Here is a 27,494-nt window from a genome sequence, read left to right as displayed (position 1 = left end):
GGTAGCAACTGGTAACCCTGCTGATTTGGGTAACGAGTTCTACTGACCAGATGTTGTGTGATAATTCCAGTTCCAATCAGTCTGAATAATTATCCGGTAGCGAAAGGTGGTAAATTGAATTAATCTTCTAGAAAATCTCTCTGTCACAAAAAAAAAGAGCTTTTCTTCATTCAGTCAACAGTAGAAAAGACTTTTTCATAAAGCTGTATGATAGATAGATAGATCAGGCTTTTATTTAAAGACTACTATAACTTTAGAAAAAGTTTACTTGTTTGTACCCGCTAGCAGGAATAACGGGCTTTGCTGCATGTTTTGCCAGCGACTGTATCCATCACGCATAGTGCATCTCTCTGTAGACGCCGTGTAAAAGGACTTAAAACCCCCGTGTTTTTCTTTTCTGTGAAATACGCGCTGATGCAAAGGCACAGCCGGCCTCATTGATGTGCCGTCTCGAGGAGGTCAGGGCACTGCTGATGGGGAGTACAAGCGATTAACGCTCCGATAGACGAAGAACCCGTTGTTCTTAAAACCAGGTTGCTCTCAGCCCGCTGTGCCTCTTCCTCCGACGTAGCGCTCATTGTCGCGGTTGAGCACGTCCATGACACATTGACGCTTGTAAAACTGCATCTCCTAGCAGCAGGTAATTCACAGGGGAATATGTACTCCAAAAAGAGAGACCAGTCTAATGAAGGTGTATTCTGTGTACCAAAGCAATAACTGTATTTTAACTTGCACTGAAAATAAACTGTTGACATGGGATTATACCTGTTAAAGCTTCCTTTTTTTTTTTGTTACCTTCTTAAGGTTAAAAATGCACTTTGCTCCCAAATACAGGGCTGCTGTTTTAACAAAAATATTACAAATTAAAATGTAAATTTGGCCGAGCTGTTATCTTGCATCATTCTGCCAAGAAATGTATTTCTGTTTTTTTAGTTTCCTCGGTGGTTGCTTGGGTAGCAATGGCATGCTCTTACATAGCCTTTTCTGAAACAGAAACGATGCCATCGTCTTTCATGGAAGTCATCTTTTTTTGGTCTCTGCTTCCGTTACTATTTGAATGAGACTACGTGTGGGGATTTACCTGTGCAAGTCAAGAGGGGACTTTACTACCTCTCCCATGGTCACTGACTCAATTTATCAGTAATTTTATTTTACAGAAGATTTCCGAAGCCCAGCTTCCTAGAAGAGAAATACAGCGGCTTTCCATTCGTCAGCTTAGCTATTGCTGCACAGCACAGACAGCGTTATACAAGGGGCTTTATTTGAAGAGCACGGAGCAGTTCGTTCCACTCGAGGGTCAGGATAGCAGCCTTTGACTGGTGATGACTTTTCCCTCGCTATTTATGTGCCTAACCCACTTGTTCTTCCTGGTATTTTGCAAACATAGGCCATTTTCCGAAAAGCACTGCTTTTTAGCTTTTGTCTCCTTTCTCAGTGGATTCATATATGGACCCAGTTCGTTGTTACCACGTGGACTGGTTTCTACATTTCCGAGACTGGGAAGATATTTTATATTTCCTTTCCTTTTGCTGTGTGTAAGATGAAAAGCTTTAAAAGCTGCTCCAGAAAGCACTCAGAGGAATCTGAAGTTTCCTGAGGAAAGAGCTGCTTTCCGAGTCACACCTGCCCAGTAAACACTTGTTCTCTTTTACCTGTTGTTTTAAATTGATTATCGAGTTGGCATTTTCTTTTGGTGGTTTGAGCCCACTTTTTTTTTTTACACAGCTGCAGGTGATTTTGCACAATTGACATTTAGCAGGTGTCTTTTGTGGTGGTGGTTTCATGTAACGAATGCTCCAAAACCCAGGAAAAAGAAAAAATTCCCATAGATTAACTTGTCTATGTTTTTAAATTTTATTTCCAGAATAGTGGTGATTAAAACCTCTGGTAGTAATATTACTGCTTCTGTGCTAGTCTTGTAACAAGGAAGGCTTGAGTTAAAATACTGCAGGCAAGATCATTGTTTCAGAAAAACGTAGAAGTTTTTTCCTGGCGTTGCTGAGGAGATGGTCTGAAATGTGCTGCTGCTGCTGCACATACGAATAGATGGCCATTCTCTATCTTGGATTCTCTTGTCCATGTCATTTGGCTTTTTATGTATTTTCTAGAATTTGGGCTTTACATATTTTGTAGGATTTTGTATAAACTTTAAAAAAAATTTTTTTAAAAACTTTATTGTAGAGTTCAAAAAGTATTTTAGAGTAACTTTTTTTTCTCTGGGAGTGTAAGAGGACTTTGTAACTTTGTATAAGAACTTTAACTTTGACTAACAAAGTTACAGTCTGTCCTTTAATTGGAAAATTTTCATTTTGAAATATTAGACAATGCTTCTGGTGCTAACACGGAGGGGTATGCAATAACATCCATGAGTTACTTGCTTCAGGGCTAGATGCGGCATTTGAATTAAAGATTTTTCTGCTTCTAGGGAGAAAATTTTCCTGTTCTAATCAACATTTTCTTTCCTCCCCGTTTAGAGTTTCGCTTAATTCATGAGAACGTACGCTGCAGTTACACTTGCAGCACGCTCTTGGGGTGCTTTCCTGCAAACCTCTGCATCCTCACTTTATTCTTATTTTGGGAATTTGTGATACGCTACTGAGCGCACGCACCTGTAGATCCAAATACAAATTCAGTCATGGACTGCATCACAGAGGGAAAGACCGCATTTAAATGCCGGTACAATATTTGTATTAGTTTTCTTTTTAATCACTTTAAAGTCAGCAGTGGAAAAATGTAACTGGCAGTCATTTCAAGAAGCACAGGGCTCACATAAGTATTGGGTCTACCCGTGGTGTGGTGGGCTCGGATTAATTCTTGTGTCCTCTACTCTGACCTTGACAGAACAGACCATTAATGTGTTGTCATAGGAAACCTGTTTCACACCTATTTTTTTTTTTTAACCTGAGGAAGAAATTAATTTTTTTTCCCCCTGCACTTTAAATGAAATGAATGAAATGCTTCTTGTTTTGTTCACATCCGCTTCTCACATTAGTAAATGAATCTGAGAACGGCATTTTTTGTTTGGAACCCCACTTAAACTGGTGATGGGTCCCTTTGCCTTTCCTCTCATAATCACGTATGTCATCTCTTACATCTTCTCCATCGTTTTTTTCCCCTTGTTTTGATATATCTGAGTTATTTAAGTACTCTTTGGATTGGTTTTATCCCATTTCTTCCTGTTGACTTCTCTCCCTTTCTTTGTTAGGTTTTATCGCACAAAATCCCTGGTAAGTTTTCAACACCATCTTTTTCCCTGTCTCTCTGTTCGATCATGTGGGAAGAGCTTTACTATTTGATCCATTCACGTGCTTATGGAATTTAAAATGATACATGGGGATGCATGGTATTTTGGAGAGCTTCATAGATATTTGTACGGCCACGCTCTACAAAGCAGTTGCTTAATAGGGTGCCTATTTTTAGAATTGAAGCAGAAATAGAAATATTTGGGTTCTTCTGCTTCAGTAGGGACTCTAGTACTATCTTTAAATCTGAGAGGAATACATTTTCTTAAATTTCAGAATTAATAGGTGGCAGGAGAGGGGAGTGAGTCCACAGATGTGGTGGTGGTGATGCAGGAAATCATAGGAAAATAGGAGGAAATAAGAGTACTGGTGGTGCAGAAGTTTGAAGTAAGAGCATGATAAAACATTCCTTGATTCTGTCTCTCGCCTGAGCTCAGCTTTTCTTTGCTGCTTGACTGAAATTTCAATGGAAGGTATTATCTCTGTTTCTGTAGCACTGTTCAAATCATTGTTTTGCTCCTGCATTTTAATTACAATTTTGTACTGAATTATTTTTTTTCAATTTTGCGGTGTTTCTTCTCATTAGCCCTGCCATCACCTCTAGATCAGACACGTTTGTAAGCCACCATATGATATTTATTACATGCTGGGTTTGTTGTTTTTCCTGATGTAGTTCATGGTCACTCTGCTCGTCACGTGTGTTTCTGTCTGTTCTCATGACTTACAGCCCTTTCCTATTTCAGTTGCTTGAAAATTGGTCCCTTATGCTTGAGATGAACATTCCCCAGCCTGCTCAGCCTCCCCTCTGCAGAGAGAGAGTTGTGCTTGGAAGCTTAGACCCATGCTGTGTGCTCTGCTTTCTGCCACCGCTTTACTTCAGCAGGCCTGCTCTTCCCTGGTTTGCTCAATCTTGCTGGTTTCGTAAAACGCAAAGAGCAATTTTAATGGCCTCAATCTCCATATCCTTTCTTGGATCTCTCGTATTTGCTAATTGTCTGGCTGACACAAATCTTTTCCTAGAGTCTATACAAAGTTTGATTAAACTCTCTTATCCTTCCCATCCCACCCCTCACGCAACTGCTGTTCGCTTACCACCAAGAGCAGGTGCTCATGCAGTGTTTGCCCTACAACCAAAGAAAATAGTATTTCTAACTTCTCTATACCTAAACTCTTTAGTTCTTTGCTTAAGGTGGTAATGGGCTCATACTCATGGGATGCTCTGTATTGGTAAACTGGTTATCAAAATTAGCTCATGTGGGTTTTTTGGTTGGCAAGGAGGACAACAATTTTCCTGTAAACTTGCTGTCCCTGAAGGTGAGGATCTGGCTGGACGAGTGTTCTTCTGGGGCTGGCCAGATGAACGTGGCTGTTTCAAAAAGTAATTAACTTGCCTGATGGAGAAGAGAGTCAATAGCATCTCTCCTGTCAATGGGATGTAAAAGAGTAGGCTCCTGCCCTGTAGTCTCAGCCATAAAAACACATCGAAACCTATTCTTTCAATGAAGGAAGACCAAGTTGAATGAAAGATCTCGGTAGTCCTTCTGTGTTGGGTGTTTTTATTAAAAGATTCGGGTTCACTTGGGAGTAAGGGTGTATCAAGTTACAGACAAGTAAAAGACTTCTTGTAACTTCTTTTTGCTGGGATCCACTAAATTTTTTTCTTAGGTTTTAGCATTGAGTGCGGAGAGTGGTGTCTGCTCCTGTGGCCAGGTGTGGTTTGAAGCTTGGATTGACCTCTAAACTAGGTATTTGGACTATGCTTTTCTCTTGCTATGGCCATAATTGTCAGCAGAATTTTAATGAACATCTAACAGGATGTTAAAGGAAATAAATACAGAAAAATGATTAATGATGGTTACTCTTAGCTTTTCTGGAAGTATTTGTTTCTCTTCCCTGAGTTGGGAGCTAAATATTCCAATTCTACAGCTTACAACCTTGACTGACATTATGATTACTTCTTTTTTCTTTTTTTTTTTTGACATTCCTTCTTCCATTACTTACTGCAGTATTCAGTAAAAATATCAAACTTTGTCTGGCTTGGCTTTGTGGTGTGTCTCACAGGCGTGAGAAGCAAAGACTTGACAAAAGTCTGCAGGTGGAAAGGCTGGGGATTTTGACACCTTGATGGCAGTGAGTGAATGCAGCAGTCAACATTTCCAATAATTAGTGAATAAAAGTAGTTTCTTAAGTATGTGTTTAAAAAAACCAAAACCTCACTGAAGCTACTCTGGGATCTTAAGTGCATCTTAAAACCACAACACTTAGGAGAAGCTGAGCTTCAGGCAGCAGTTTTTAACACGTGCCCCACTTTGTTCTCGATTCATAAAACGCAGGCGTCTGCTCTGAGTAGTTACTTTTGAGCTAAACTGTCATTGTGAGGCTCCAAATGGTTTGACATTCTAATCAGATTCATCTTTTGTTTTAAAAAAAAAAAATAGTTGGTGGTACAGGCTTTGAGCAGACTCCAAAACACCTGTTCAGTTCATGTTTGGAGGACTTGACTGAGAACATCTTATCCCGAAAAGTGTGAGCTTTCACATTATTTTTTGTTCGTTTGTTTTTTTAGTTTTACAAAAAAACCCCACAACCGTGCTGCCCAGCAAGCTGATTCTGTACCCATACATAAAGCCACAAATCTGTGGGAACTGCAGACTACTGATTGATAAAATCATTGAATTTCTCATCTTTCAATTTGCGCTATTTCTTCCCTTGGAGAAAGTTGCTCTATTCCTTGACACGGCTGTTCTCTCCCCTTTTCTATACGGAATTATTTAGCAATTACCGAGCTGCATTAGACTGGAGATCAGTCTCGTCTGATGGCTTAAGGCAGTAAACGCTCATTAGAGGCAGCGCAAGCTCTTGCAGAAAACAAGGAACAGAAAATTACCAGGCAGTTTTTCTCTGAGAGAGCGGGGGTTTTTGGCTCCTGTCAGCTGCTTATGTTATGAAGCATGAGAAGTTTTCTGACCGTTGCTGTTCATTTTTAATGTTTCTTGTACAACGCTTATTTTTAATATAATAACTGTAAATGCCATTGTAAATAAATATTTTCTGTCAATGAAAAGCAAGTGTGTTGCTGCTTTCCAAGTAGGCTGGCTAATTTTTGAACAGAAAAGAACAGCTGGTCCCAGCTGCTTTACAGATAATGTAACCAGCTAAATAAAATAAATAAATAAATAAAAATTCTACCTTTTGCAATTTAAAAAAGCCCTCTTAATTCTCTGATGAATACCTGCAAAGGAATTAAAAGTAATACACCACGAGACTTTTAATAGATAACTGTGCAAAGTAGAATCCAGCTGCTTTCCATAAATAATTTAACTCTAACTGTGATAAAAACCTGCTTTTGTCCTTGAATTCAGCTGCCGTTACTGCCAACCACTAGCACATATCTATCTATCTATATATTGAATAAGAAGGTGTTGGACAGTTTTAAGGTGATGCATCTTCCCCTTTTATACTTTCTGCCCTATTTTTCCTGTTATTTCTCTTGAGCTAGCTCTGAGCTGCCTGATGGCTTTCTGTTTAAGATTAAAAATGACTCGTTAATTAGAAATAATGACTACTGTATGGCACTACGCATTGTGCTGTGTTTTAAAGCATCATCACATAGGTGAACTCTCTGTGGCAGAGATGCACTTAATGTTATACTTAGGTTTTTTTGATTAAGTGCATGAAAGTGGTGGTAAGTTGGAAAATCTGGACACTGATTAAGCAAAATTGGTGAAAACATTGGAATATTTTTCATACGAAAATAACCTTGTGTTGGTAATTATCTGTGATCACTCTAGATATGACTTAACTATGTCTTAACGATTAGAAGTTGTGAAACGTGCGTGCTGAGGTGATTTTCATCTAGTTCTCACTTCAAGGGGGTGTTAAACAGCTCTTGGCCTGTTGCAGGTGCGGGTCCTGTTACTCTGCTGTTGCACAACCTGCTGTCAAAACTTGCTTTGTCTCTGTGTTCTACAGCACATACAGGAAATAACGTGATTGGGCGTGGGGAGTGATAGTGCTGAAAAATAATTACAGGAGATAGGAAACAACAAATATGTCTAAAAGGAAAGGTGTCTCTATAGTGTTTGGAGGCTCGAGCATGAACATAATGATTAAAAAAAAAAAAAGCCAAACAACAAAACCTGACACCACAAATCTAAGAGAGTAGATAGACACTTTCAGTTGTGTAATTTTTTTGCTTCTGTTCAAAGCAACGCACCTCAGGTTTGGAAGGCGCTCAGCATTCTACCTCACTGAAGAATTTAAACGTTCTCTTTAAGCTGAACACGTGAGTAGTCCCGTTAGTTAAAGGCTGAACCCTTCATGACCCAGCTCCCACATAGGCTGGGACCCGGCTGCATTTATTCCCCTTCCTGTAAGCCCTTACAGAGGGGTCGTCATTGAATTCCAACAGACGTAAAGAATTCAGATTGCTACATGCCGTTACTGGTAACAAGATTTTTTTTTCCATGATTCTTTGTGGTGCGTTTGCCGCTACGTGAGCTGCGCAAGCACACAAACAGCATTAAGCTCAAACAGGTTTTTTGCTAGAGTTTCAAGGCTTTGTAGCATTCGAACTGTGCGCGGAGTGGCGTAAGTTCTGTTGGGACTAGCACGTGCAAATTCTAACCTTGCTTATGGGAAACAAGTTTTGGGGGCTGAACACCTGTTCTGGGTTATCTCAGGGAGAAATCACGTTTTTTTTTTCCCATACACCTGTTTCATTAGTGTTTACTGATTATTATTTTTGGTTTTTAACCTTCTGATTTCACAGAAGATAAAAACAAACTCTCCTCTTATAAGAGCTTTTGTCTGGGAAGAAAACTTAGTATAATTATAGAACTGTTAAAAAAAAAAAGGGGTATTTGTAAACAAGGCTTGATTATGTTCTGTTCTGCTGCTGGTTTAGAGGAATGCTGATGGTGGAGGAGACATTCCCTGTGGGTGGGTTAAATTCCAGCAGTCTCTGTTTAGTTTAATACCGTGTTTAATAAGCTAGCAGAGAGCTAGAAAGAGACGGCGAGCAAATAAAGGAAAATAAAACTTGAGTTTACGGGGCAGAGGTCTGAAAGTATGGTGGGAGGCATTGTTCTTAATCCACTGCAGACTGAAAAGAATTTTTAGCTTAATTTCTTACTCCCCAGCCTCCCACATTAACACTAAAAAGCGAGGGCGTGCTGTGTATCTGCCGAGGGAGGGTTTCTGCGGTATTCAGTCTCGGAGTGGAGAACAGGCGGTGAAAGAGCCCATAGGAAAGTTTCTGAGAGGAGAAGAGTTCACATAATGTGACGGGGCAAAGGACACTGCATTACTGGAATTAAAATATATTCCTACCCTTGTTGGAACCGGGTCAGTGTTAGCAAAACAGTGCCTAGGTTCTTGCAGGTGTGAGGTATTCAGTTCCTAAGTGAGCTTTGCACGGAAGCGGGGAATTGCCAGGGGAATGGGTAACCATCCGATAATGTTTTTAAAGCCTTCCATAAAAATGGAACGGGCAGAATAATCCAATTTGCCTAGTAAGGCTGGAAGCAGCCAACGAAGTATAAGGGAATTATGTAGAAAACTTGGAACATCTTACTGCTAACGTGGTGGTTTTCCATCATCTTTGACTTGCAGGTCAAAGACCCAATGTCTCTTCGCAGACCCCTTGGAAATAGTCCCCCGCCAAGGGCCTGTGCTTTTATTTTGGGGTACAGGTTACAGGAAGGTGAACATTACTTGTGGTGGTGAAAAGGCTTTGAGTCTGACCAAGTGGAAGATACACAGCTCTAATTACGCCCTGTTGAAAACAGCATTAGAGAAGCATGTGTCTTTTTTAAAGTACAAGAAAATGCCTTAAGAGTGGCATCTCAGTATGCGTATACATACCGAAATAATTGCTGAGACGCATCTACAAATCGGACAATATCATCTATAAAATCCTCTTTCCATTGTATGTGACTTCAGAATGGGCCGTATTCCTAGGGGAAGGGACATAACAGAAAAAAAATGTAGCTACAGCAATAAATCTGAGATGTATATAATTGATAGCTTATACGCAGTTATGTTATAAAATATATAGATATGTTATAGACAGTAATAAAAAGACAGTGATCCAAACCAACTTTTTTTTACACCATATGTTATATTCACTAAGTCATATATGCAGAAATTAGGGGGGGGGGGGGGGAGGGAAATCAAGTCCTTCATTTGTGTACTTTTCTAGACTTGTGACATGCTGGATTTCATCAAACACAATTAGACACAAATCTTATGATGGCTTGTGATGCCTTTCACCAGCCAGAATTTCTGTTGAGTGTCTTTTAAAGAACAACCCTTCAGCTGGCTAGAGGTATTAACGATCAGTCTTCTAATTAATGGGGGTATGACGACAGCCACCCAGTTCAAAAATTTATTCTGCATATTATTAGTCAAATACTTTTGTATTTGAGCTTTTTAAAGAATACACATATGCTTGTTTTTAATTTATTTTTTTTTATTATTTGTTTCTTCTTTTATTTCTCAGGTTAGAGAAAGTTGTAAATAAAACCGACAAGCGTTTTAGGGTATTGTTTTGTGCTCGGACATTAACTCATGATTTTAAACCAGTTTAGTTTATTGGAAATCTTTACCTTCAGATTGCCGAGCAAAAGCTGTTTAGAGTTAGCAAATAAGGAATGCAAACTATGGAGATTTGCATGAATTAAGGTTTTCCGAGCGTCGTGCTTGGTGGCAGGGGTTCTGTACCAGAGGAGAGCCCAATTCCCGGGTCTTGGCCCAGGACTAGGAACTGGAAACAACTACCAAGTCAAATCCACCGTGCTGCTTTTTCTTTGGAGTTTCATTGTAAATGTATTTTCTGCATCATCTGTCTCATCACAGATGGTAGTATGTACGACTGTCCACAGAGAGAAGGAAAAGCAATACACAGTGTCAATCGCTCCAATTAAAAACAAGAGAAATTTAAAGAGGCCTGATGAGATGATGCTGTTGGGTTATCTTAGGTAATTCTTCTGAGTTAGTTTGTCCCTTGGGAATAGTTTATTTAAAGCATATTTGTTGTAGGAAAGAATTTTTCTCTTGAGAAAGCTTTATTGCGTTAGGAACCTTTAGCTAAGTGTATATGGTGATCCCATTTAGTGCAGAACTTGGTCTAAGAGGTACCTCTCAAGAGCAAGAGGGATCATTTTGATGAGAGGACAAAGGAGGCTCCCAGCTCCCCCCGCGATTGCCGTAGTGCAGAGCACGCTGGTTCAAAGATGACTCTCCGCAGGAAATGCCAGTTCTCTGTCTTTATAATGGTCTTGTTTTTAAATACGATAAGTTTCTTCTGATCCCAGTGGTCAGTTGTAATGCGCTGCTGCTGATAGCCTGCTGATAAATAGCTAGTGATTTATCTGCTCTGGTTATGAGCTCTGAGTGTTCTGGCATCTTTTACTGCCTTTGAGTGTTCTGGGGTCTGGGGCTACTGTGTAGTGACTATCTAACCTGGCTTCCGAGAAGGCCACCAGTCCCACCCATCCGGTGCTGTCCCGTCACCGTCGCTCCCTTCTGGAGACTTTCAGAGGATGGACACTCCGGTTGCTGTGTTGCGGAGCGTGGCTCTGAACTTGACCTGGGTTGCTCACTCTGAGCCTTTTTCCCCCTCAGGGGTACGTATTTGGTCTGGTTTCGCTCAGGTCAGGTCTTGAAGGAAAAGCTTCGGTCAGGCCTTTCGCGGGAGGAGGTGTCACCCAGGGAAGGCCTTCTTTCACCAGCAGAACTGGTTCCCTGGATGCAGTCTTACCCACCAAACCGAGTAGCCTGTTGTCTCTTGGCTTCTTCCCTCACTAATTGTCTTTATTCCAGGAACAGCAAGGCCAATGCAATTCCCGTCCCTGTGGGTAGGGGTTCTTTTTTTACAGTTTTGCTGGGCTTTGGTTTTTTAATATTTATGATAGCACTTGAGCATTCTACTCTGAACACACTTCCATACAGTTCAACCGGTTATTAACTAATGGAATGTTTCTTTATAAGGGCATATTGTTGCCTTTGAACTAAAATCCCCTGTCTTTCCCTGGGGGCTGCAGGATGGCATGTACCTACAGAACATCATCAGCTGAAAATCTGCAGTGAATTTCCTTCCACTGTGGAGGGAGATTGTTTTTCCTCTTGCTGCTGGCCAAATCCTTCCTCCCAAGTAAACACAGGGAGGCTCAGAGTTCAGCTTCGTGTGCCGGAGAGAGAGACTGAGTCAGAGCAAAGGCAGACAGACGGTGCCTTTCATCTCTTTCTGCATCGGAAGAGCCAGAGGAGGGAAACGATAGCATCTCGAGGTGCCCCTCCGTTGGCAGGACAGACCCCAGAGCTGTCCCTTCTGAGCACATTTGTCGTCTTTGAAACCTGAGGATCCTGCTCCTCGTCCCCAGGACCCGGCGTGTTCCAAAAGCAGTTCTGCCTGCTGTGGCTGTGGGAGGAGCGTTGGGTTCCTTCATCCGTATCGGCAGTCAGCCCTTACAGTGTTCCCTGTGCACTCACCAAAGCGGTACTCCTTTCTTCTCAGGTCAGGAATCTTTTCCCTGTCCGGCCTTTCCTCTGGAGAAGAGGAAAGTTGCGCTCGTTTGATGGAGAGAGTCATCTGTGTGTTAACATTATGCTTTTATTTTAAGACAGAAGTTGTATTGCCTATTCTAATTTGATTTTTCTCTGGCTTCATAGATATTAATTTTTAATGTCTTGTCGAACTGAGGCTGCTTGAAGGTATGTGTTCCACTACGTAGTGAAGCAGTGCCTGTGGGAGCCGTCTGACTTTGATGGGAACCCTTTGTCTTTCCTGGAACACGCTACTGTTCTGACGTACCATTGTATAATCCAGTGCCTTTATGTTGCAGACAGCCCACCCTTCCTCATCTTGCCTTTTTTTTTTTTTTTCTTGATTTACTGCACGCTGCCTCATTTTCTGGCTTTGACTATTGCTGTCAGCTTTCCCTTGAAGTGGGCTGGCATGGAGAGGGATTGGAGAAAGAAATTATCGTTCGTTATTCCTTCTCTAAATCCCTGTAGCTCAGCTCAGAAACCTCATTTTGCTGAGTAGCAGGAACAGGCATTTCTTCTTGACAGATTTTTGATCACCTGAGCAGCGCTGATTTATCTGTCAAGATCAATCAGCCTGTTTAAAATGAAATGATATCACGAGGTTTTTTTTTTTCCCTCTCCTAACTCTTGAGCGTTAGAAAAATCCGAATCCCTCTGACCTGGTAAGAGGTTACATCTCATAAGATTTCTTTTCATCATATGCAGAGTTTCCAGATGCATCATTTCATTTCTTTGCTTATTTTCTGACAGGAGAGCAAAAGGGTCGTACTGGTATTATAGGAACAAATATGTATTTGCCTTCTGTTTCTACAATATTTCGCAGAAAGCGAAGTGTCACAGTGTCATTTCCTGTACTGCGTCCATACGAATGCTTCGTCAGTGTCACATTTGAAATACTGGATAATAGTATAGGGCCAAAGCCTAAAGAAAAGTACTGCTTTGAGCAGAAACTTCTTAAAAGGATTTTCATGTTGGTGAAGTGAGCTTGGTTTGAGGGCGTAATCCCAAGAGAACTCACTCCCAGTGATTAGCGGGAAGGAACGCAACCTAAATAACTCGTAAAACTTTGCATTTAGTTTGATTTTTATGTTTTGTGACCTGTGCTGTGTGACGTTTTTCGTTCAGTTTTATGTTACAGTTATAAGGTGTGCACCCTTTAATTTTTCTTTTCAGTGTCTGTGAAATCTCAATATGAGCAATTTTTATCTTCCGCACAGGGCATGGAGCAGATGTGAAATGTGTTGACTGGCATCCAACAAAAGGGTTAGTTGTATCGGGAAGTAAAGATAGCCAACAGCCCATCAAGTTTTGGGATCCAAAGACTGGCCAGAGCCTTGCCACACTGTAAGTTCTTGCCCACGGACTTTGATTTGCTCAAATACAAGCTAAGTTCATGAAATAATATTTCATGAAATATTTCATGAAATAGTATTTCAAATTTATTGTAATTCCCTTCTTAGCTTTTTTGCCTCACATCTTTTCACCGTACACAATTGTTTCAAATATAAAGCCAGGTCCTTAGCTGTGCCAGACAATCTAGAGGTTAGATGAAATCAAGTCTATACTTGTGACTTTAATATTCCTTATTTAAATTTACTTTGTCCTTCCCATAGACCTCCTAGTCACACATTTCTCAATTGGAGAACAGAACTGAGATATGGAAACAGAGATGAGATGTTTCATGTGGCTGATGAAGAATTCCTTATGCCGCAGTAGAAGCGTGCACAGTGACTGAATGCTGTCTCAGCAGCACTGCCAGTTATCATAGAATCACAGACTGGTTTGGGTTGGAAGGGACCTAAGAGACCACCCAGTGCCACCCCCTGCCCTGGGAAGGGACACCTCCCACCAGACCAGGTTGCTCCAAGCCCCGTCCAACCTTGAACCCCTCCAGGGATGGGGCAGCCACAGCTGCTCTGGGCAACCTGGGCCAGGGGCTCACCACCCTCACAGCAAAGAATTTCTGCCTCAGATCTCATTTCAGTCTCCCCTCTTTCAGTGTAAAACCCTTCCCCCTCATTCCATGGCTCCCCTCCCTGATCCAGAGTCCCTCCCCAAGTTTCCTGGAGCCCCTTTAGGGACTGGAAGGGGCTCTAAGGGCTCCCTGGAGCCTTCTCTTCTCCAGGCTGAACAACTGTCTTAGCCTGTCTTTGTAGGAGAGGGGCTCCAGCCCTCTGATACCTTCATGGCCCTCCTCCAGACCCTCTCCAACAGCTCCGTGTCCTTCTGCTGTTGGTGCCCCAAAGCTGGAGGCAGCACTGCAGGGGGATCTCCCCCGAGCAGAGCAGAGGGGCAGAATCCCCCGCCTCGCCCTTCTGCCCACGCTGCTAGAGATGCAGCCCAGGCTGCGGTTGGCCTTCTGGGCTGCAAGTGCGCATTGCCAGCTCCTGTTGAGCTTCTCATCAACCAAGACCCCCAAGTCCTTCTCCTCGGGGCTGCTCTCCATCGATTCTCCGCTCTGAAGTACAAAAGAACAGGTTTAAAGCACGGGGCCTTTGCACAGAAAGCCACAGTGTTCTGGTTTAGTAGCCTGAACTACTTTGGTATTGACCTGAATATTTGGGGCTGGTGAACGATCGCGGCGGGTTTTGTGTGTCTGAGAAACAAGTATCTGGGCAAACAGTCTGTCTGTCTCTGCTTGCAGACATGCTCATAAAAACACAGTGATGGAGGTGAAACTGAATCTGAATGGCAACTGGCTGCTAACAGCTTCTCGTGACCATCTCTGTAAGCTCTTTGACATTCGCAATCTGAAAGAAGAGCTTCAGGTCTTCAGGGGTCATAAGAAGGAGGCCACAGGTCAGAATTTGTTACATTATGTGTATTTTTATTAATAAGTTTGGATTAAAAAAATAAAGTTTTCGCGGTCCTGATTTCCACTCATTAGAAATGTTAGCCTTATCCTTTCTGATTGTGGCTTGCTTTGTGTTTTAGCCGTGGCCTGGCATCCTGTTCATGAAGGGCTGTTCGCCAGCGGAGGATCCGATGGCTCTTTGTTGTTCTGGCACGTTGGGTACGTGGCATTTTCATCAGCGCGTTGGAAAGATGTTGGTCGGATGTGTGAGCTATTATAGGAAACACAAAACGTACTTTTCACCTTTGAATCCATATTTAACATGCACGTTTATGGTATAGTTTTTCCCTATACCTGAGGAAGTTTGGAATATGCTTCATTTATGACTAAGTTTTCCGGCGCAGGTGTATTTTAAAATAGTCTGTTGTTGAGACGGTGATGAAGGGTTGAAACTCCTAGTTTCTTAGAGCTTGTTCGGAGATGTTGTAGCTATTTTGTTTCTAAATGTCAAATTAAAAATCCCTCCATCAGCAAATCCCCCATTAAGAACAACTGAGAGTGATCAGTTCACGCGACAGAAAAGTAACAGAGGCTTAAGTTTAGCGAAATATGGGATAGAGGAAGAGGAATAATGGAAAAGTGTTGTATTGTATTTGTAGCAGACACTCACCTGTGTGATGACTGGTTTTGTTTGGGGTTTTTTTTGGCTTTTGTTTTTTTTTTAATGCATCAGGGTTGAGAAGGAGGTTGGTGGAATGGAAATGGCCCATGAGGGGATGATCTGGAGTCTGGCGTGGCATCCCCTTGGACACATTCTCTGCTCGGGCTCAAACGATCACACCAGGTATTTTCAAGTATTTAAAGGAAAGGTCTAAGGGAATGTATGTACATTTAGAAACCAGAAAGGTACATGGCATCAGTGAACACAGAGTAGATTGGGGTGGTTCTGATACGCAGCCGATGGGCAAAGCGGAGCGACAAACCCACCTGAATGGGAAGGCACTGCCATTTTACATTGAAAGGCAGAGTCCCTCCTCTTGTCCTTCATCTCGGGAAGCCTTAAAAAATGCTAGGATTTTGGGTTTACGTGAGCTTTGAAATCTCCTGAAGAAATTTTTAAAAAAGAGTTGTTGTAGTTTTTTGCTGAAGAAATATTCTCATCTCCACAGCATTTTTCCCCCCAGATCATCTGCTGGTCATGCCTGCCTTTTGACATTGCAGACACGTTTGGGGACGTGCAGTCTGTGCTTTTAGGTTGAACATGCTGTAAACATGGAGTATTTTAGAAGTGGAGACATTTTTGCGGGGGGTGGTGCACGTATTGAAGAATATATTTGAATTGAGCGAGAAGTTTTGGAGGTGGACTAGAAATATTTCTGTCTGTTTGGGATCTGATGTTGACGCCTTGTACTTACACCCCTTACACTTTGAAGCGTCTTCTGAATTGTAACTATGTAATTCAATATGATAGTTGTTGGGCTTTTATTTTTGATTTGAACCTCCCATTTAAGGTTCAGATCTAGCGCTGAACTTGATTTAGTAAGAGCCGAATCCGCATATCATCAAGATAACGTGCTAAAAATTAAAGAACTAATTAGATTAAAAGCAGTTAATATGCTTGACCCTGTATTGAGATCACGTATTTTCCTTTTGACAGCAAGTTTTGGACCAGAAATCGGCCTGGAGATAAAATGCGAGATCGTTACAACTTGAACCTGCTGCCTGGGATGTCAGAGGACGGTGTGGAATACGGTGAGGCCATTTCCCTCGGGAGGGGAGAAAGAGGGCTGGGGTCAGGAGCAAGCCTCGGTCGGTAGCTGACACTAAAGTGCAGCTTCTGGGTAAGAGGATGAAACATTATAGCGTTGGGGACTACCTAGACAAAGGTATTTTTTTTTTTGTTACGGGGATGATTTTACTCTGTGTTATCAGCGATCGCCATTCCGACGACAAGTTTTCTTTTGTTTCCGCAGCTCCCGGAGGTAAGAGCTGGCCTGGTGGTCACAGGAAGGAGGTTTGGCTCTCCCTCTGGCAAGATCTCCGGTTTACTTTTCTTCCCAAAAACTTCACGTGACTTCAAGACTTCCCACAGTCCTGCACTACAGCAGGAAAAATCTTTCAAATTCTTGAACTTGACTAAAACCTTAAAACTTTACCCCCCTCTTAAGGATTTGTCTCGGCAGTTTTAGGCTGCCCAGGGTTGCCCGTACCTATGGGATGCCTCAGCAACTTTTTCATTTCTGGGGTTGCATCTGTTTCTTCAGATTTTTTATTTGCTCTTTTGTGTTTGGGAGTCTTAATTAAGAGGCAGCACTTTAATCCAAATCAAGTTTTAAAATATATAGATTTGTTATAACAAAAATGGGAATGGCTATGGGTTATCACTTTTTCTGAGGTTCTACCCTAAATGCAACTTTCCTGAAAGGACACAGTTTTTGACCTTTTGGGGCGTATTTATGAATCTGAATTTGCAGTTCTTTTAATATCCTGTAATTCATGTATGGAATTAAGAAGTGACCCGCCAGTTGTGAAATATGTAATGATACCAATGGTAAAAGCATGTGAGAATCCAAAGGGGTAAAATGATAATGTAAAGAAAAATGTTCCAAGTATAATTTATTTTTTTTTTTCCCGTAGACGATCTGGAACCCAACAGCCTAGCAGTTATTCCTGGGATGGGAATACCTGAACAGTTGAAAATAGCCATGGAGCAGGAGCAGATGGGTAAGTAGGAGCCATGGGGAAGCATTTTCCTGAGCCATCCCGATACTGTGTGACTTCTTTCATTCCTTTCCTATATTTTGGTCGCACAGATGCTTTTTTTTTTTTTCTGAAGTTCTGTATTGTGTGTATTTCCCGTGGAAAGAAGGAAGAGTTGAAAACCTCTTGGTCTCTCTTGCCGAACAAGCTGTAAAGAGAGTAACAGGGTTTCTCCGTAAAGCGGCGTTGCTCTGACTGTTTGTCTCCCTGGTGCTAAAGGGAAAGATGAGTCCAACGACATTGAAATGCGAATCCCAGGGCTGGATTGGGGAATGGAAGAAGTAATGCAAAAGGACCAAAAGAAGGTGCCGCAGAAAAAAGTGCCCTATGCAAAACCAATACCGGCACAGTTTCAGCAGGTAAGTACCCGATGCACAGCAAACGGGAGAACGACTTGTTTATTTTCCCAACTTCAAAAAGCGTGTGGCCGTTGAAATGTTTTGGATTTCTGGTATCAGCTCTTTAAGTCAACACCCAGTGAAAAAAATAATTTACCACAGTAGTTAGTTTGTTTACTATTTTAAATACCAAAATATTTGGTTAAATCACGTGTATCTTGTATCTGTACCCAGAAAATGGGATGTTATACAGAAGTTCTATTCAGCATTGTTTTTAACTTCTGAATATCCGTATGACACAGCGCTGCAGCATATCTTTTCCCAGAGCAGCAATATATTGCATACACATTGTTCCACGGAATTCATCTTGTGTTTACTGCTCTTTATAGGCATGGATGCAGAATAAAGTTCCTTTGCCTCCCCCACCTGAGCCGCTGAACGATAGGAAGGAAGATATCAAGCTGGAGGAGAAAAAGAAGACCCAGGCGGAGATTGAGCAGGAAATGGCAGCACTTCAGTACACGAACCCACAACTCTTGGAGGTGTGTACCTAAAGACAGTTACTTTAAAACGGGTAGCTTGCTTTTGCAGTATTTTTTTCACCTTTTTTCAAAAAAAACCCCATCTAATTGAATAGGATATTGGGCTTAATGCATGATGCTGTGAAAGCTGCGGTGAGGCCCCCGCATTTCAGTTATTGATACTGATCAATGGCTCTCTTTAGTTGTATTTCTGTTAAGCAGGGGAAAAGCACTAAGTCTTTCTAAACTCTTGAAAAATTAGATGATTGCTTCTGATTTTCAGTTGTTTCTTACATATACTTCTGTGCTTAGTTGATTTTCTGGCTCTCTTTTTTTTGGGCAGCAATTGAAGATCGAGAGACTTGCACAAAAGCAAGCTGAGCAAGTGCAACCGCCACCTCCAGGAGGCTCGCTTCATGGACCCCAGCCTTTTCCAGGGCAAGGCCCAATGTCACAGATGCCTCAAGGATTTCAGCAGCCCCTTCCACCTCAGCAGATGCCAATGAATATGCCTCAGATGGGACCTCCTGGTCCACAAGGACAGTTCAGGCCTCCGGGATCCCAAGGACAAATGGGGCCTCAAGGTCCTCCGTTACACCAAGGAGCTGGAGGTCCACAAGGATTTATGGGACCACAAGGACCTCCAGGCCCCCAAGGGCCTCCACAAGGAATGCCACGGCCTCAGGATTTACATGGACACCAAGGAATGCAGAGACATCCTGGCCCTCATGGGCCAATGGGGCCTCCAGGTCCACAGGGTAACGCTGGCCCACAAGGCCACTTGGGACCACAGGGTCTACCTGGGTCTCAGACTCATTTAGGACCTCAGGGTCCACCTGGCCCACAAAGTCACTTGGGTCCTCAAGGTCCCCCTGGTGGTCAAGGAATGCAAGGGCCACCCGGTCCCCGAGGAATGCAAGGACCTCTTCCTCATGGCATGCAAGGAGCTCCAGGATCTCAAGGGATGCAGGGCCCTATATCTCAAGGGCCTTTGATGGGACTTAATCCAAGAGGGATGCAGGGTCCACCAGGACCCAGAGATAACCAGGGACCTACTCCACAAGGGATGATGATGGGTCATCCGCAAGAAATGAGAGGTCCTCATATGCAAAGTGGTTTACTAGGACACGGTCCCCAGGAGATGAGGGGCCTGCAGGGACCCCCGCCTCAAGGTACAATGTTAGGACCGCCACAAGAATTGCGTGGGCCACCAGGTCCACAAGGCCAGCAGGGACCTCCGCAGGGCTCTTTAGTAGGGCCTCAAGGAAACATGCAAGGACCTCAGGGACAACCGAACCCTTCCAGGGGGCCGCACCCTGCCCAGGGCCCTCTGCCCTTCCAGCAGCAGAAAACGCCTCTGTTGGGTGATGGGCCTCGTCCCCCGTTTAATCAGGTACGTGTCGGCCTGCGCAGCAAGAAGAGTGTTTTGAACGTAGGAATGATAACGTCACGCAGTAGAAATGCAAAGCAAGAGCTGAGGGGCTGGAGGACTGGTATGCTTGCAAGACTGAGGCCTTGGGAAAACTTACATGGTAACGGAAAGAGTTCCATAGTTTGGAAACAGCAGAGGTAACTGTAGAAAAGGGATTCTAGGAAATACTGGTACAGGAATCAGTCTGCTATGAAAATACGGGACCTTAAGAGAAACTCCAGTGTTCTTAATTTAAAGACACTGGACTGCCTGAAACAGGGAATTTCCTGGGGAGTCGGTAAGCACTAATACAAGTTGAATTCAAGCAAACCGAACATAGGAAAACTTGGATGTATTAATTAAAGCAAGTTACTGCCGACTCTCAGTTGTCCCAGCGTAGTTAAGCCGAACAATGGGATGAATTTACCATAGGAGCTGACACACCTGGGATCGGCTGAGGTCTGGTTGAACTTTCCAGTTCAAACCAAGCGCAGAGGAGCAGAGCTCTCCTGCTCCCTGCCTTGGTACAGAAATCATTCAGCCACCTTTGTGCTGCCTGGAGCAGGAGTACAGAGACTGGCGTCGAACACCGCTAACTCGTTACTGCGCCATTTGCTGAGGAGAGGAAGCAGAGGGTTGTGTGGGACCAGCCCAGGCCGTGTGGTGACCACCGCGCTGCCCAAGGGATGTCCCTGTGCCACCCCGGCACTGGGCTCCAGGAGGGCTCACCACCTCTGGCGCTTAGCCGAGCTGGAATGCTGGGGAGTGTGGCTCATAGACACACCAATTAATTCTGCAGGAATCACGTCAAGTTTGATTAAGTCTGGTCCAGTACCAGGTGCAACCAGCTCTGCCCTCCTCAGCATCCGATTCCTCCTTCCCATCCACCTCTCCGTTCATTAGCTCTTACAAGTTCCTAGTTTTACGGCACTGATTCCATACTTAAAATTTCTCTTGATTTGTCTCCAGCTTCAAGGTGAATTTTGAAAGGGATATTTGGAAAAAAAAATTCTACTGACTCCATTTTTAAAAAAAATTAGTGTTTTTTTTTCTTAAGCGGAATGAACTCTGTGAGACTTGCACTCCATAGTTTCTAGTTAAAGCTTTAGCCAGAAACATGTCTACCTTCGTGTGTGGTCCAGCACCAGTCCCTCTGAGCGGTGACATACTGAAATGAGCTTTAGCTCAGTGATTCCCTTTCAGATTGAGGCAGAGTAGCCTACAAATTGTGTTTGTAATAGAATATTTTTTCCCTTGCAAATCAGCAATGACTCCCTCCAGAAGTCTGTTAACGCGACGCCATTGCTGAGACTTCAAAAGCATCGGAGTTAGGGGAAAGAGAGTTGTTTCCGCGACTAGTGAACCTAAACTAGTACAGTGCTTTGCATTGCTGTCCCAGGGACGCTCCTTTTTCTCCGAGGAGAATTACCCAGCTTGTGCGTGTATAAAAGCCTGTGTCTCCATACGTGAGGGGGGCTGTCCTTGCCTGACCCCGCGCTTGGGTGATGCTCTGCTCAGAATTCAGCAAGTTGCCTTCGACGGGCGGCCAGTTATTTTCGGTGAACGCTGCTATCTTGAAGGGCTTTTACAGATATTTTAAAAAAAAAAAAAAAAAAGACAAAGCAAGGTATTTTTGATTGGTTTTCCTTCCTTGTGCAGCTCCAGTGCGGTAATGTCTTTTAAAAATGAACAGATTTTGAAATTTGTAGTGTCAGTTTTTGCTCTTTGTAATATGAATATAATAGTAGTTCCTATTTTAAAAGGCCCTATCTGTGTTTTTTTAAACAATAAGCTTGGCTTGGTTTTTTTTGCTCGGAGTTTGACATTTATCTTCTGTAAACCTGTCCAAATCGCTTGCCTTCCTTTTCAGTAGCAGGAGGGTATGAATATTTATCGAAATATCTGCTTTATTGAGGGCTTGTGACGTTAATACCGAACACTCAGACATGTTTGGGAAGGTTAATCTCCATAGGAGACACCGTTGTTACCTGCAGGAGCACTTTTGCCATCATTAATTTAGATTTGCCCTTCCCGCATTCCTTTTAGATAGACGTGCTGAACTTCAGCTCACTGACCGGCTGAGTGAGGCATGGATGCTTCAGGCCAAGCCTCTTGGCCACATAGGGACAAACGTCAGGAGCTCGTGCAGGATTTTAGAAGAATTTTTCTCGTGGGTGAACACGAGGAACCCTTTCCCCCTTTCAGTGCATAGCTTTAACGCAGACGGCTGTGGTAAAATGGCTGCGCCGTTTGCATCTACAGGGCAGACATGCCGGTAACAGGGGGGGCGGTTGCGTTCCTCTGGGTTCCGTGTCTCCTCCCGAGCTGTTCAGACTTGTTTTTCAGTTTCAAGCCCACTTTTGGGGCCCAGAATATATTTTGAAATGAAAGGCACGGAAAATGCGGTGGTAGGGCCCCGTCTCCCCATCCTGCCAAGGCGTGATTTATTTGGAATACGGGTTTTTGCTAAACGCCAAGGAAAGTTCATTTAGCGAGTGCAAAAAAGGCCGCTTTGCTTAAACCCTAGTGGCGTACATTGAAGAAGTTCAATAAAGTTTATCGTAAGTAAGCGTGTGCTAAATAGGTGAGAAATCAAGGAACTCTAGCAAGGTTTTGGGGGAGAACGGCAGAAGCATGTTCTCCGTGAGGGAGATCAGGGAATTCATTTGTTCTGGACTCAAGTCAACATTCAGTCACTAAGAAAGTTTTGTTTTGTTTTTTTTTTAACAGGCATTGGACCAGGCCTTTTATTTTGCCTTTTTTTTTTTCCAAAGCCCTTACAAAATTACTCGCTGCAAACATGTTTGTAGTATATATTTGTCTGCTTTTTTGTGTGTTTATCGCCTATATTGCAGTTCAATATAAATGTTTAATTTCAAACCAGTATTTCAAGATGTGATGGGGAAAACACACAAATGAACTTATTGCTTCTCTGCAACCAGGAAATAAAAAAAAAGAAAAAAAAGGTAGTTTTTCTCAAAAACAAATGTAGAGCATGAAAATTATTTAACTTTGATTCACTGAGAGATTAAGCAGCGTAATTCTGAGAACAATGGCAGTGATGGAGCATAGGGGTTTCGGTATTTACAAACTACCTGCAGCCTGGAGGGTTTTTTACAAGCCAATATGAAGGCCATGTCTAAATCTTACATTTAGACGTGGCTAGGAAAAAAATACTATGTTTTTAGGGTTTTCTGGTATGGGTTGGGGGGGGGATTTTTGGTTTTGTTTATGTCATCATAAAAAGTTTTTGTATCGCCATCTGGCAAGTTTCAACTCTGTCTGGTTCACAGTGATACGTTTTTATTGTTGGATCTCATTGCGACTGTGTAAATTATGTACGTGCCCCCTTTTAGTTCCAGTCAAGTAAAAACCCAAAAATGATGACTTTTGGTCTGGCCTTTGCCATTTAAAGGCAGAATCGGGCAGTTCAACCTCATTGTTCCCCGGCCAACGTTATCCCAGGGTACACCTGGTACCTGTGGAAATCTTTCATGGGGCTGTGACAGTAGTTTAACTTAACATTATTTTATCCTTTAAAATGCCCAACAAAGAGAGAAAATAACACAAGACTTCTATATACTTTATTTTTCCTTTGGGGTCGTGTAACTGACACAGACCCCTGCCCGCTCTGCTCTTTCTGCTTGAGAAAAGCAGGCGGCTGCAGCTTCTGCCTTCGGCCCTGGCCTTGCTTAATAACCTGTTAACAACGTGTCTCTTGGTGCTTAGCCGACTGTTAGTGCCTTCTGGAGATCCTAGAATTAGAATTAAGAAAAAAAAAAAAAAAGACAAACTTTGCCGGCACGTTAAAAATGAAACTCATGTATTTCTGTGTTAAGTTTACAAAGGAGTATAGAAGAGATTTTTCTTACGGCCCCGTTGTTGTCCCCCCCATCACGACACTCTCGATATTTTTAATTTTTTAATGGTTTCGTTTCTTTGTTCATTTCCAAAGGAAGTCTTTGGTCTGCGCAGCTCTTTAACTGCATATAAATCAGTACCTGACATTTTTCAAACAAATATACCCAGTTCCCTCATCTTCTCTAACAGGCAGCTAGAATATGAGCTTTATTATCTTTGGTTGTTACAGGTAAAATATCAGCCCCTGACGTGCCGTTTCCTATAAAATTACGTGTTTCTCAGACAGCGACTGAAAAGCGTGACTGATGTGAATGTCTGAAAGATTAGGCCAAAACCATTGGAAAATCTGCTGTTTCTATTGTAAGGCCTGTGAAGATGCAGTCCTTATGTGAAGAAAAATGGTTTTGCCCCCTTATAAAATGCTTAAAAGCAAAAATACTCATGCGTAGCAATTCACGTGGCTTTTCTCATTGTGTGCTCGTAGGACGGACAGAACGCAGGTCCTCCACCGCTGATACCAGGACTGGGGCAGCAGGGAGGACAAGGTCGTCTCGGCCCTCACAACCAAGGACCTGGTCTTAATAAAGGTAATTAATTATGTTATCTGTTTTTCTGTGAGTAGCTCTCCTGAAAGAGCCTGTTCCAGTGCAGTGCCTCTAGGCAGAAAAGGCTGCAGCACAGCACAGGGCCTTGGCTGAGAGGAAAGCTTCCGTAGACTTGGGCTGAAATGTATGGTGCGTGCTTTGTAGAACTGTAGAAACTAGAGCATCCTAGAGCGTTTTTAGAAAACGTTACAGAAATCTGCTATGATTTTTTCCCTCAAGGTGACTCCCGTGGTCCACCAAACCATCACATGGGCCCTCTCTCAGATAGAAGGCACGACCAGAACAGTGGTGGTCCTGATCATGGACCTGAGAGAGGGTTGTTTCGAGGTGGCCAGGAGTGGGGTGATGGTAGAGACAGCAGGGGCATGCCAGATAGACGAGGACCTCACCCAGATTTCCATGATGACTTTGATCGACCAGATGACTTCCGAGACGACTTCCATCCAGATAAGAGATTTGGCCATCGATTACGGGAATTTGAGGGAAGAGGAGGCCCACCATTGCAAGACGAAAAATGGAGACGAGGTGGACCTGGGCCTCCCTTTCCTCCTGATCACAGGGAATTTGAAGGAGGGGGCTCAAACCGTGGGCCTCCTGGTGCTTGGGAAGGACGGAGACCTTCGGATGATAGATATCCACGGGATCCTGAGGACGCACGCTTCCGAGGAAGACGAGATGAGAGGTAAGGATAAATCTACTCATCTTTTTTGGGTTAAAGGGTAAAATGGAGGGAACTCTTTCTTCCTGGTTTCCTTTTCATTAAGGAGTCTATCTGTTTCAGATTTATAAACTGGAAACCAATAAGGAAATGAAAACTCTAATATACCTGAGTATAGAGTCCATAAAAATCATTCAGTAATAGAAGAAAACTTGAAAAATGGTCATTGTACACAGCAGCTTCCGTGTCTTTAAACAGTAAGTAAAGAGAAGGGAGGAAATTTGTAGAGAAGATCCAGTGACACAGGACGAAGATTTGAGACCGTTTTGATGAAAATTGAGAGGAGACTTGAAGGTTAAAGTGACAAACCTTTGAACGCTAGAAGTGGATTTTTTGAGACTTTGTCTCCAGTCACAAACCACAGCGTGACTGTAGAGACGGTAGAATGAGACGTAATGTACTTGTGAGGAGCAGGAACAGTGATCCTACTATCAAATACGAGGGGCAGAGCTACCGCATCTCTCGGACTGTTGAGACTATTTTCTCATGGTTTTGCTTGTAGAAGTTTTATTTCTCTTTCTGACTTATTTCTTAACGCCAAGCAGAGAACTCAAAAATAATCTTAATTCATGGCAATGTCCTTGTCATTGCTCGCAATTTCCACCTAAATCGCAAAGGGATGAATTTGCTTCTAGTTACCAATGTAAAGGTGTAGGAATTGTGCTAAATCATCAGGATTAACTGTCGTCGAAATTGCTCCAGATTTACGCTAGTTTAACTGGGTTAAATTTGGCCTCCGAGGTCTAAGCCTCTCACTGACCACCAACTCTATATGTATAAGAACGTGTGCTTGTACAAATATATTGTGGTCTCCACATAATGTGAATTTTGTGTGTTTTAGTTGCCTTTTTAATCATTTTCTTACATTCCTTTTACTTTGCATCTATACAGCTCTTCTTTTAGCTGTTTTCTACCTAGCTCTGTAAAGATGTACCTTCCTTTTGAGCGAAGAGTATGAAAAGAAATGAACAGTAACTAAAAGCAGGTAACACTTAAAGCCATTTTAAAAAAGTAAAGCTAGAGAGAATCCAAGCTGAATGGTCTGCGTTGTAGAGTTCTAAAAGACGCAGCAGACACCACTTTTAGAAGCTCTGTGGAGATTCTCAAATCTTATACTGGAAATGCTTAGGGACTGGAGAACGCTTTATGATGATCCTGATTTTTTTAAAAACCCTTCAGGAAGAAAGTCCAAGGATCTCGTGAGCTGTAAATCTGACTTCTGAACTAAGAAGAGTCTGTTTGTCAGAGTACAAGTGTCTGTACAGAGAGTTTGGTTTAAAAGGAATGGGCACGGGCTGTAAAAGGCCTTTTGTGCTCGCAAGCTTAATGAATTCCTTTGAATGAAGGTGAATTAGGTGCCATTTACTGCAGATGCCGAGGCGCGCTCAAGAATCCCAACCACTCCTTTATCCAACTTGGTTTGGAATTTAGCTCGTAACCGGTGCGATCGAGCCTGAGAGGGAAGTGCGTGTGTGTGTGTTTCTCTCTGCTTTCCCATCCTTTCTGTCCCTGTCCTGTTCTCACTCTACCTGTGCGTGTCACCACGACGCTTCTGCCGCAGAGACTGCCTCTCCCCGCCTGCTCTCACCTGCGCGGTGCGTAGTTCTGTCCGGTAAGGGCCTAGGTCTCAAGGAAGAAGATGTGAGAGCAGTCAAGCAGGAACCGAGCCCTATGCGAGGCAGGGTTTTACACGTGACTGGTATGACAAAGTGAAAAAAGGAGACATGTGAGACGATGTTAGGAGCTGTGGCTACGGCAGGTGTAGGTGTGATAGATTTCAAAAGTAAACGTTGCCTGGAGACAGAAGGCAAGGTCCTGTTCCTGCTAGCGGTAGCACCCTGTGCTGCATATCTCGGTGATTTAAAGCTAAGCAGAATCACACCGTGTCAGTATTAAAATGGGAGACCCCCTAAAGAACGCCCAGAGGACTGTGCTGTTTTCGAGGCTACGCAATATTGCGATGTGGTTACTTGAACCATTTTGTAACTGAAACTGTTCAGTTTGTTTCCCCGAACCATGCAGGTTAATGTGAAATGGTTCGTTGTGCGTTGGCAGCACTCCCGCCGCCCGCTGCCGTACCTGGACGGGCACAGCAGCCTCCTCTCTGTGTCGTGATTGTTTTCTGGGAGGTGCAGACAGACCTATTGTTTTTAATTAAACAAAATGTAAAAGTTTAAAAATATTGTATTGTGTTATGACTACTGTTAAAATATTTAAATTTGTAATTAAAAGGTTAATGTTGTTAAAATTCTAAATAAAAGTATCTAAAGTTTTGCTTGTAATAGGATGCGCTGTGTCGTTAATGAGCCGGGGAAGGGGATGTTGCACGAAGCTGACACCGTCCCAGTATTGCGGTGGTTGCGGTTTGGCCAGTGCGGAACTGGGAAGAGAGGGGAGGTTGGGGGGTCAGAGTGAACGGGGACGACGCTCCGCATAGCCCGTGCCATCACCCAGGGGGCGGCAGCAGCTGGGGGGGCCCTCGCGAGGGCTCCTGCACCACCTAAACACCTGCCCTGTGCTCGGGCACAGACAGCCCCCGCTTTGGGAGCTGCGATAACACGCAGGACACGCAGGCGCTTTCACAAGCCCTGCAAGCGTTTAAACTGCTTAATGTAAGAAACAAAACTCCCGGTACTCATGCAGCTGGCTGTGGGCTTACCTGAAACAGCACTGACGGCTCATTACGAACCGTCC

At 43.1% G+C, this 27,494-nt stretch overlaps 1 protein-coding gene across 3 annotated transcripts in view; it reads left to right on the top strand.

The window, feature by feature from the left end:
- The window catches only part of WDR33 (WD repeat domain 33), a 71,379-nt gene that overhangs the window by 38,175 nt on the left and 5,710 nt on the right, over nucleotides 1-27,494 (top strand). The window contains exons 8-19 of one of the 3 annotated variants that reach the window (XM_074592452.1): nucleotides 13,010-13,136; nucleotides 14,437-14,591; nucleotides 14,727-14,805; nucleotides 15,320-15,430; nucleotides 16,244-16,338; nucleotides 16,560-16,568; nucleotides 17,224-17,310; nucleotides 17,566-17,705; nucleotides 18,074-18,226; nucleotides 18,549-19,598; nucleotides 23,962-24,064; nucleotides 24,302-24,764. In XM_074592452.1, the coding sequence (XP_074448553.1) occupies nucleotides 13,010-13,136; nucleotides 14,437-14,591; nucleotides 14,727-14,805; nucleotides 15,320-15,430; nucleotides 16,244-16,338; nucleotides 16,560-16,568; nucleotides 17,224-17,310; nucleotides 17,566-17,705; nucleotides 18,074-18,226; nucleotides 18,549-19,598; nucleotides 23,962-24,064; nucleotides 24,302-24,764 (2,572 nt within the window). Of the gene's footprint in view, nucleotides 1-1,157; nucleotides 3,793-4,907; nucleotides 4,988-5,808; nucleotides 6,303-13,009; nucleotides 13,137-14,436; nucleotides 14,592-14,726; nucleotides 14,806-15,319; nucleotides 15,431-16,243; nucleotides 16,339-16,559; nucleotides 16,569-17,223; nucleotides 17,311-17,565; nucleotides 17,706-18,073; nucleotides 18,227-18,548; nucleotides 19,599-23,961; nucleotides 24,065-24,301; nucleotides 24,765-27,494 lie in introns of those variants that run through there. The other 2 variants (XM_074592448.1, XM_074592449.1) reach the window with 2 other exon arrangements.

This window comes from Larus michahellis, chromosome 6 (genome assembly GCF_964199755.1).
Source record: "Larus michahellis chromosome 6, bLarMic1.1, whole genome shotgun sequence".
Classification (NCBI taxonomy): domain Eukaryota; kingdom Metazoa; phylum Chordata; class Aves; order Charadriiformes; family Laridae; genus Larus; species Larus michahellis.
Note: the sequence above shows the minus strand (reverse complement) of the source record. Positions and strands in the feature narration are given on the sequence as shown.